The 10,204-nt window shown below is 35.5% G+C and overlaps 1 protein-coding gene across 2 annotated transcripts; it reads right to left on the reverse strand.

The window, feature by feature from the left end:
* Positions 1-20: 20 nt before the first annotated feature.
* On the reverse strand, positions 21-9,627 carry LOC115440659 (probable ubiquitin carboxyl-terminal hydrolase creB). Of its 2 annotated transcripts, none has more exons than XM_030165060.2 (10): positions 9,471-9,627; positions 9,042-9,314; positions 8,043-8,220; positions 7,508-7,715; positions 5,353-5,503; positions 4,989-5,100; positions 4,426-4,634; positions 3,709-3,869; positions 3,200-3,402; positions 21-2,798 (listed from the first exon to the last, which is right to left on the reverse strand). In XM_030165060.2, the coding sequence occupies exons 2-10, from the start codon at positions 9,301-9,303 to the stop codon at positions 2,450-2,452; spliced, it is 1,833 nt and encodes a 610-aa protein (XP_030020920.1). In that variant the 5' UTR covers positions 9,304-9,314; positions 9,471-9,627; the 3' UTR covers positions 21-2,449. The 2 variants fall into 2 exon arrangements, with proteins under 2 accessions (XP_030020920.1, XP_030020919.1); XM_030165059.2 differs by having other exon boundaries at positions 9,436-9,624.
* Between the last annotated feature and the right edge of the window lie 577 nt (positions 9,628-10,204).

Consider the following 10,204-nt stretch of genomic DNA (forward strand, 5'->3'; position numbering starts at 1 on the left):
CACAAAATGGAAACAACTAGTTTACTGAACTTATTTTATTATTCAATTTACAATGAAAATGAACGAGAATCATCATTGTTAAAACATTTTCCAATTATTAAAAACAAAATTCATACAGCTACTGACAAGAATTTTCACCTTTTTCAAAGGTTTTTGGAATGGCATCCGCAGATTACGTACAAAATTAATATAATTTAAATAAGTGTTAACGCGCCGCTTTTGCATACATTCAGTTTTCAGAAATAAAGAAGCACAATATTGGTAACAATTTGTAACTAGTGGCTTAATTTGTTAGATTTTGTCACCAATTGCAGCACAAAGCGAGTTCATATAACATCCATTACTACGTTTTATTACATTGCAAGAACGACGCAAACACATTCAAATAAACATTCCGAGTTACCAAGATTAGACAAAAGCATAACCTATATTTACATAGAAATAATAACCACATAGAAAAATATATTGAGTGGTAAGGTAGCAAAACTATCTTTAAAACAAGTTGTAGGTATTAAAATGTGTATAAAAAGCAGTCATTATTTAAATAGCAGGCAATAATTGTATCGTTGTAGTGATGAACGTATTGATGTACCAAATAATTAATTGTCCAGACTATAAAAATTATTATACAATTTTTGACAGCATGCATGTTCTTTAGTCACCCGTCCTATTCCTGAGATATGCAGAACTAAACAAACTCATTTATTCTGCGTTTTTATAAAAAATCATCAGTTTTTATATGCAGGAATATTTGGATGAAATAATGTTAAACTGGACATTATAAGAGTAAATAATGTGCGATAAAACTGCCACAAAAAAAGCATATTGTCCACTGGTCATTTATTCATTTATTTCAACTACTGACGATGTTTGCAAAAATGTTTATAAGTTTGTACGATAGCTTACGAATTGACGAACAATACGGATAAATATTTAATTGATGCGTAACACAATCTACCGCTTTCTCAAAAGGTCTAGTCCAAAAAGCTATTCTCTATGTTTTATGAATTGCTCTTAAAAATAAAAACCGCGAATGATTATAATTTATTTTAAACATCAAATAAAAATGTCCATAAATAGGTACTCTTTTTACAACATTTCAACAGGATATAAAAAGTTAGGCTAGAGTTGAATCTGTTTTAAAGAATTACTTTTTGTACTTGACCTATGAACACCAGTTATACGATGCAATACAATTTGAAATGTTTAACTACGCCTTGATGCGACAGCAGCGAGGCACACGGCACATTTGTTCCCTTAGGTACAGCAGTCTGAGTAACAACGAAAGAATCATTTGTACTATTATAACAGCAGGTTTACATCTATGAACAATGAATATTCACAATCCAAAACAATATTGTCAACACTTGCTTCGTAACACATTAGGCCAATACTTTCAATGCTGTCATACATTTATAGAGATTATACGCATCAACAGATATACATCATGCATACAATGGAAGTTTACATAACTATTTAATATTTGAGTCAGTATTGTCGGTTTGTAACAAGTGAAAATATGTTTGAAATATTTTACAATATACTTTGATCATTCTCAAATATACACTACTTTAATTTAGCTACATTCATAATATCACTTCAGGCCGACACAAATTACACTCGGTGTCTTCTTTATACATGTCTTTTAAGCATCTAAACAGTGAATACAATACGACATAGAAATTAGGAGTATGCAACTATGGTGCCGTTTATAAATTTTTATATCTATATGAAATGAACATTTATATTTTATTTAAACAACCTTTGTGTGCTATAAAATGGGAGTTTATGTTCTATCTACAAATATTGTGATCCAGTTTTGACTGACGTCACTTGTGTGAATCATATTTTGGGAATGGATCAACATAGAAATGTTATGTGATTTTTTTCTTATATGTTTTGTGTACTACTTAGGAACCATACTTATCATAATATTTAACAAGAGTTTGTGCTATCCTTATATCATAGTTGCATGTTCCTATCATGTTCATCCTAACCAATTCATCACATTACAATACTCATTGCAGCAATTTGCGATGCGATTTGAACTCTTCATATCAAAAAACTTTGAAATAATGTAAATAAATACATCATATTATGTTTTAATGACATACTTGTTGAAGAAAATTAATTTAATTCATTTCATTAGAAAAAATAGGTATTGGTCAGTTAGCAACACGTTAATCATAAATGTTTTATTGAGTTTTCGTGAATTTGAATTGTTTTTAATTCGCAAAAATAAACGCAACAAAGCCAATGCGGTAACATGAAGAGTTCCAAGCCGCGAAAGGTCACAACACTACGCTAACACACTCGACCGTCACTAATCAACCTCGGTTTCACGTAGAACAGCAGATAGCAGGTCGCGGCCGGGCGCCCATTCGGCCCAGCAGATAATCCTCAAACGCATCCATAGGGATGGCCTCGACGACACGGATTTCGGCCTTCACTAGCCAACTTCGTTCTTGACGTAGAACAGTAGGTATGGTGTTGCTGCAGAGCGCATCTTCGGTTCAGCGGATAACAGATCCTCGAACTCGTCAGCGGAGATGGGTTTGACGAGGTCGTCGTCGCAGGCGAGCCAGGTGTCGCTTGCGCGCGGTACGCAGCAGTCAGCGGCGGCGCAGGCGGCGGGCGTTGCTCGACGGCTGAACAGTGCGCGCATGAAGCCGGAGGAGGAGGCTGCGTCGGTGGCGCGCGCGCATCGGAACCCGCACGGCGCCGCGCGCGCGTACGACACGTAGTGCCCGCCCGACAGCGACTGGCCCAGGTGCATGATCACTGCCCATAAGATGTATCTGCAATGCGTATTACACTAATAAAATATTTTTTCAAACATTATTCACTAATTTACAATATATAAGGAATTTTTCATTCTTCAGTGAGCAAATGCTATAAGTATGAGAAATTAATTTACAGGACACATTCCACCCTACAGCCACACTTATTTTTGACCTTATATTACATGAGATTAAATGGATAGAGAATGCTTATGGTATAAAGTCCGCTTATACACCAATTTACATTTCAAGATATTTCAAAACAAATATTTAAAAAAATTACACAGTCAGACCAAGGATCAAATCAACAGCTTCTTGTATCACGCTTCGATAAAAAATCATTTCTCACTGTACCAAGGAAGCTCTGAATTAGAAGAAAACCATTACTCTGCTTTAGGTTTATAAGTAATATACTAGACCTGTGCGCGGGCTGTTGATCGGGCTCCCTGGCGGCGCAAGTCTCGCAGAAGCACGGCATGAGCATGGGCGTGGGCGCGTGGCGCGTGATCTTCTCCATGCCGCCGCTGAACCGCTTCAGCTGCAGCACCAGCAGCCGCGGCAGTCGCGAGTACGCCACGCTGCGCCGCGCCTCGTTGTAGCGGAGGCACCGCTCGCACCAGTACTATATTTAAATTAATATTTCACATAAAAAATCTTATGCTGCGGTTACTTACGGTGAATATTGAACAATTTTAACGAAGCACTAAAGTATATACTGCGTCAGATGAATATATCGCAACAGCTGCAAAACGTAAAATAATCCATAAGGCCAATTTACTATTTAAATTGATTACAGTTCATAACAACTATTAGAAAAAAATTGAAAGTTATGCCGATAGCTATCACATTAAATACAATGTAAACCACTGCAGTGCAGTTGTAAATAGACTAAAAAGTATTTATAACATTTGTGTGGGTGTGTGGTGACCTTGTTCTGGTCGCGCAGGTACTCGGTGGAGAGGCAGGCGGCGCGGAAGGGCTCGGCGGCGGGCTCGTCGTCGCACACCGGCACGCACAGCTCGCACACCGCCTGCGCCTTCTCCGTCACCGCCTCGCACTCCAGGCACATCGTGCGCACCACCATCGTGCCTGCAGATGCGATCAATATATCTATATATATAAAAATTAATCCCTATTTTCCTAGGTCACGCCATCACGCGGGAACGGTTGGACCGATTCCACAAATTTTGTTGTGTTTGTTATTGTCAGGAGAAGGATCTTATGAAAGAAAAAAATTAGGGAGTTGAGCGGAACGTTAGAAAATTTAAGAAAACAGAATGCGCGCTGTAAATTCATCGTGAAGACGGGACAACGTCTGTCGCGTTAGCTAGTACATTATACAACCGACATACAAGCCTAACTTGTTAATATCTGCATTCTGTTAGAAAATACAACTTCCAGTTAGAAGGTATTAGGTATTTATACTGGTGTAAGCCTAAGAAATATAGTAGTACAGGAAATGATGCAAACATCTGATACATAAATCAAGACATGATTGATTCTTTCCTAATCGAATTTCGGCCACAGCGGCCATCTTAACAGAGGTCAGCCGGGTATTGTAGATGATATAATTAATGACAATATGCGATTTCTAACAGAGCTAAACTTACACCGAAAAATTAAATTTATATTGATTCTCCTGTACCTTCAAAATCCTCGGCCACGAAGTCCCACCCTGGTTTGGATCGTTCGTCTTTCTCGGGCTCGGGCGGCGAGGGCGCGCGCTCCTCCGTCGGCGAACTCCTTTTCTCCGTCGTCTTCACTTCTTTACGTTTCTTCCACGACTTGCGCAGGTTGCCGAGCGTCGGCTTGCCACTGTCGCCGTCTAGACTCGGCTGCTTGCCGATGCCGTTGCTGTGGTGATAAATAAGTATCAGTTTTGTGTTACAGTGTGTTCTAAAGAAATGAGACCGGCCAGTAGGATACCTGATGGTAAGTAATTATCACTGTCTATGAAATTTCTGAACATTAGAAATATTTGGCCTGCCCTAGAGGGTCTAAAAACCCTTTTTTGGAACCCTTTACCTGTGATATGTTTGCATTTACTTAAAGCAACTTTACCTTCTATTCATCCAGTTATTTTACCAACAGCATAGCACTGTACACTATGAGTCATTTATTAAACGTATTGCTAATTTCAGGGTTGCCATTAGATTGGCGTTAGCTATAATTACAGCCAGTAGTAAAGACAGGAGAGTAGTGTGGTACCTGTCGTGGTGGTGGTGCAGGTTGGCGGCGCGGTTGGCGAGCGCGCGGCACGTCTCGCGGATGTTGTCGAGGATGCACACGAGCAGCTCGTGCGCGTCCTGCTGCCGGTTACCTGCACAACACGCATGAACAACACTCGCATACCAACACACAATCAAACCTCATAATTAGTATGGTTACTGTCAGCATTATCATTCGAAAGTATAGCCAAAGAAAAAATACCTCGCCAAGTTGTGGTAAAATATAGAACAAATTTCTTGTTTCATATTTTATTATGAATATTAAATTGAAATCTATAAATCGGTATACTTTGGAAACTCTTATACAGGAAATTCTTGTCTGATTATTAATTTTACTACAATACCTTCAAAGGTAGAATTGACATCTCTAAGCGCCGCTAGGAAGGCGTCCGCAGCGTACGGTTCAGGACAAGCGTCAGCATTGTTGCTGTTCATACATTTATTCTCAGCGGCTTTTAGGTTGGAGTAGGTCTCATGGAGTTTCTCTGTTGCTATCTGTGGACAATAAACACATAAGTGTTGCTAAAATCAAGTACAATATCAAAATGGTTCTGGTGATAGGATGTCATTTATATCAGCCCGGACAGCGAGCACCGTACACAAGGTGTTAAAACCCGCCAGAGTGGTGCAAGTAAATGTGTCGAGTTCCAGGATCAGCCTGTGTATATCTGATTCCAACAGGCCGGCATAGTTGTGTCGACTGCCGAGAGGTAATCTTCCGTCAGTCGACATTCTATTGGACCCCACTCCACTTAATTCAAGTACAGTAGGGTCACTTTGCCATGAACACAAAAAAATAAACTTATAAGTTTGTTATTTTAGAAATATTATAATAAATGATCTTGTGTTTCTAGAAACAATTGACTCATGTCTATAAACAGTATTAATACCGCCTAAAATCCCTAGCTTCATATCCCTGTATGGCAGTACAATGCCAACATAATTTCAAGAACTTCCATTGAATAAAGTAAAAACAACAACTAAAATTTTTCTCATCCTAAAATAGGCACTAAAAGCATTATTAAAAATCAGATCAATAACAAAGCAACATTATAATATTCTCTATAGACAAAGATAATCTTATCTTAGAAACTGTATCTCCTCGAGGCCAATGCATCTTGTGAGATAACAACCAGCCATATTAATTCTCAATAAAATTATAAACGTAAAAGTTTGAGATGTATATTTAAGTGATATAAATGCTTAAAACCCTCAATGTGTTTTGATGAAATTTAACATACAAATATTTCACGTCTAGAATTGCTATTTAGGCAATTACTGTTTAAACCAAAAAAAGTATTCAGTATTACTGTGAAAGTTCTCTGACTTAGGCAAAAGCAAAACGTAGATTATAAAAAAAAATTAGCTTATCAGTAAAAAAAAAAATGTGTTCACAGTTTTTTATAGACATAAACATATTGATTGGAAATCATAGTAAAATTATGAATAGTTACTACATAATTAGTAAGAATAATTTTAACTTTACATAATATCAAAATAGTATATCACAATGACAGATAACTGTATCAGTGGTTTAATATTTCAATATTATTTTCGGAATAAGATCACTGATAGTTATAATGTTGGATAAGATGTGTTTGTAACATATTTATTTATTTCCAACTGATAGACAATGGAAATCTTATGTTAAAATATTGATTTCCATATACATTCACTACATTATATTTTTATAGTTTACCAATTATTATTTTGCGTGTACTTTGTTGAAAAATTTTAATCTTTTACATATAAATTTTGATAGACAGTGGTCGTTTTATTAATTATAAATTTATTATTTATATTTATTCATAGACTTATGTAAAAACATTAGGTTGTCAAACATTTAATCTGTTCATAAAAGAAGTTTTCTTTTGAACACACATGCATTTATAAAAATAAAGTTTCCATTTATCAGCATGTTATTACATAATACACATTGTTAGGGATATCCAATATCAGATAAGTGAAACAAAAATAGTTTACTATTATCAATCTAAAGTTTTTTATGGTAGGGATCAATTTTATATTGCCTCTTTTTGTCCCTTACATAGTATTGCATTATCCCCGACATTACTTTATAATGTTTGTGCAAGAATAATGAATAGGGAAATAAGACATGTTAAGTCTTGTTATGAAATATATTACTAGTTCATGTTATTAGCAATAGACGGTACTACGCAAGATAACTGTTACTGTTATGATCTCATTTTTATTTTGTCTTTGACGACTTAAGACCAGACAGATATGACTTGCGTTTTAAATGTCTGAACTTTTAAATATAAAGTTATGAATTGTTGATACAATATAAGGTGTCGCTCAACACAATTTTCTGTAAGATTCGTTGTTGTAAGATATCAGTTGAAGATAAATTTATCATACATATTTCCAAAACCTTCATCATGTTTTTTGAGTGACAATTTGTAAACAATTGCATACAGTAACCTTGCCTTATATTTTTACATAACAAGAAGCATGAACAGAACATGTACACATATTTACCTGTATTTTACTCTTTCCCGAACTATTATCAGACTGTCCCAAGGACAGTAAATCCTTGCTGCTCCACGACCTGGTTCCTGATGAGGCCAGGCCAGCAGCACTTCGACCAAGTGATGAACTTTTTAACCTAATGCTGCCCAGTTTTTGTTCCACACTCGCCAGATCGGATACTAAGTGGTGTAAGTTGTGTAGGAAGCGTGGTGCGTAACTGAAATATTTATAGTGTTTTTATTAGGGCAAGTGATGCCCCACAGGAAGTGGATATATAAAAAAAATTGGCCATTGAAAACGCAAAATAGAATAAACTTAGTAATTAAAAAAAAAAATTAAATATTTCACATTAGAAGAAAATACAATAATTTATTTGCACACATCAAGACAAGCTACGAAAGAAAAATAATTTTATATGTATACACGGACTTACAATAAAAGACCAATAATTCAAAAGTAAAGTATGGTGCTCACTTATTTAAAAGAACACATTTAAATACAGCTTTATGACATGAAAGTTTCATAATTTATACTATATTCTCACCGTAAAGTATAAAGCACACTGTTGAGAAAACAAGTGTTGCCCAAATTGGAGAGTGTCGCGACGGGAGTCTTCCTCTGCACACTCGCCCCATACTGACTGTCAGACTGGTGGTGGCCATTCAACATGGCAGAGCTTGGTGACGGCTCCAGTATTACTAACTCTGGCTTTGATACCTTCACTGGAATTGAATTTATTAATTGTATATACTTTATGGAGGAAGGCTCTAGTCGCCTAGACTAGGTGTAAAGCTAATATCCAAATTGAAATGAGTATGTAATCTTTATACTATAATACAAATTAGCCAGAAAAGAACAAAATGATAATAGTATATCATTAATTATATCCTATTTTATTATAATTCCTAATGTATTCGGTACAAATAAATCCTAAATATGGGTTATTATATTGTATTATTTATTTACTTAATAGAATTCCTTCTGTAGATACTGTATGAGAGAACTTTTAATATCCATCTATATCAATATTCTAAAGAGAAATGTGATTATGCTTATATAATAGTCACTAAGTAATGGTTATTTTGCATGCAAATTGAATACCAAAATATTGATATGTGCTGTCGGTTAGAAAGTAGAAAGTGATATTCATTTAGTATAAAATGGTTATTGTTGATCAGTATTATATTGAAAGGAGCTTCTAGAAAAATGCTAGATTTATTTTATTAGTGTAAATTTTGTATGATAGTAAGTGTAAAAAAAAATTACAGAAACCAGACTTATATTATGACCACTAAGACAACATTACTCATGTTTATAATTTGAAGATATTTTTAAAAAGTATATATGCCAATAAGTATCAAACTCACACATAAGGCATTATATTTTTAAGTATCAATAATATTCTACAAGATAAATGAGTGTGCAGCTACAAAATATTAGAGAGAGAATTCTCGAATATACCGAATCGGAATTTGTTAAGCGGCCGGCGATTTGTACATACACTAGAGTAACGAATACCGGTGCTTGGTTACACAATACATACCTGCAGATGTCGATGGCTCACTTAGAGGCTTCAATTTCTTAGCGGCACTTAATGTGTTAGCGAACACACTTTTGAACGGCCTTTTCAGAGGCTTGTTTTCTTTATTATCACTAGATTTGTGCGGATCTGAATTCTCTTTCGGTTTATAGCTGGGCCTCTGATTTTCGTTGTTCAAATGAGTCGCATTATTCCTGTTTAATGACAAAGTTAATCTTGTTCTCTCAACACCTTTTTTCGTTTCCGATACAGAGTTAACTGGCATCTTCAGCGCACCTGGAAAATGCAACGTTAGCAAGTAATTAAACCTAAATACGTACAGCGAATACTATGCAACTTTCTCATGGCATGTCAAGGATTTTATGCCTTTTTATTACTACTTCCTGTGAGATCTTACTTGCTGAAAAGTCTTCATTAGGTGCATTGACTTACATTATATCGTAAGGCAATATTATCTCATTGAATAACATTAAATTTTACAGTGAATTTGTAAAAATTAACCGCGAACAACCCCATGGCAAGCAATCGGCCATATTGGATAATTTATTTGATTGATGGCAGATGGCTGTCGTTTGATTCGTCTTTGCCTCATTGACGTTCATCCCATATGACAGTTTCGTTGTCTATGGTCTCAAGATAATAGCCGGACTACACGAGTAGCCATACTATTATGGATTTGTTCAAGGATTTGTCAGATTGGTTGGAACACAAGTAATTTTGTAACGTCATAATAGTTTGTGTAAAGTCGTGCATGTTAAAAATAGGTGATAAGAATCGATGATAAAGGTGTAAGCAAGAAGAACATCTTATTTGGCGGACAAATTGAAAATGCAATAACCAGCAAACTACAACTCAAAAACCCACCACAATAGTGTAAATGTAGCAAGAGGGTATGGCATGAATCAACTGTAAACATACCGTCATTTTCAATAAACGATCTGAATCGCTTTTTTCGATCTATCTCAAAAATTACCTATTAGATTTTTTTTGTTACGTTTACACATGTGTTATTTTGATTGGTTTAGTTAGTGAAGCCGTAGTATTTGTAATACTCTTTGTAGTGAAGTGTGCTAAGTTAAAAAAATATATATCTCTAGTGATTAATCTAGAATCTGAGTGACTGATGTAGTTGATTTTCCATATATAAGTATAATTTTCTGGTAGTT

This window comes from Manduca sexta, chromosome 20, assembly GCF_014839805.1.
Source record: "Manduca sexta isolate Smith_Timp_Sample1 chromosome 20, JHU_Msex_v1.0, whole genome shotgun sequence".
NCBI lineage: Eukaryota > Metazoa > Arthropoda > Insecta > Lepidoptera > Sphingidae > Manduca > Manduca sexta.

Coding starts and splice junctions, on each gene's coding strand:
- LOC115440659 (XM_030165060.2), bottom strand. CDS start 9,303: ATGCCAGTTAACTCTGTATCGGAAACGAAAAAAGGTGTTGAGAGAACA. Junction 5,101..5,352: donor TGTCAATTCTACCTTTGAAG/GTATTGTAGTAA, acceptor CGTGTTGTGCAG/GTAACCGGCAGCAGGACGCG. Junction 3,403..3,708: donor ACCTGCGCGACCAGAACAAG/GTCACCACACAC, acceptor ATTTAAATATAG/TACTGGTGCGAGCGGTGCCT.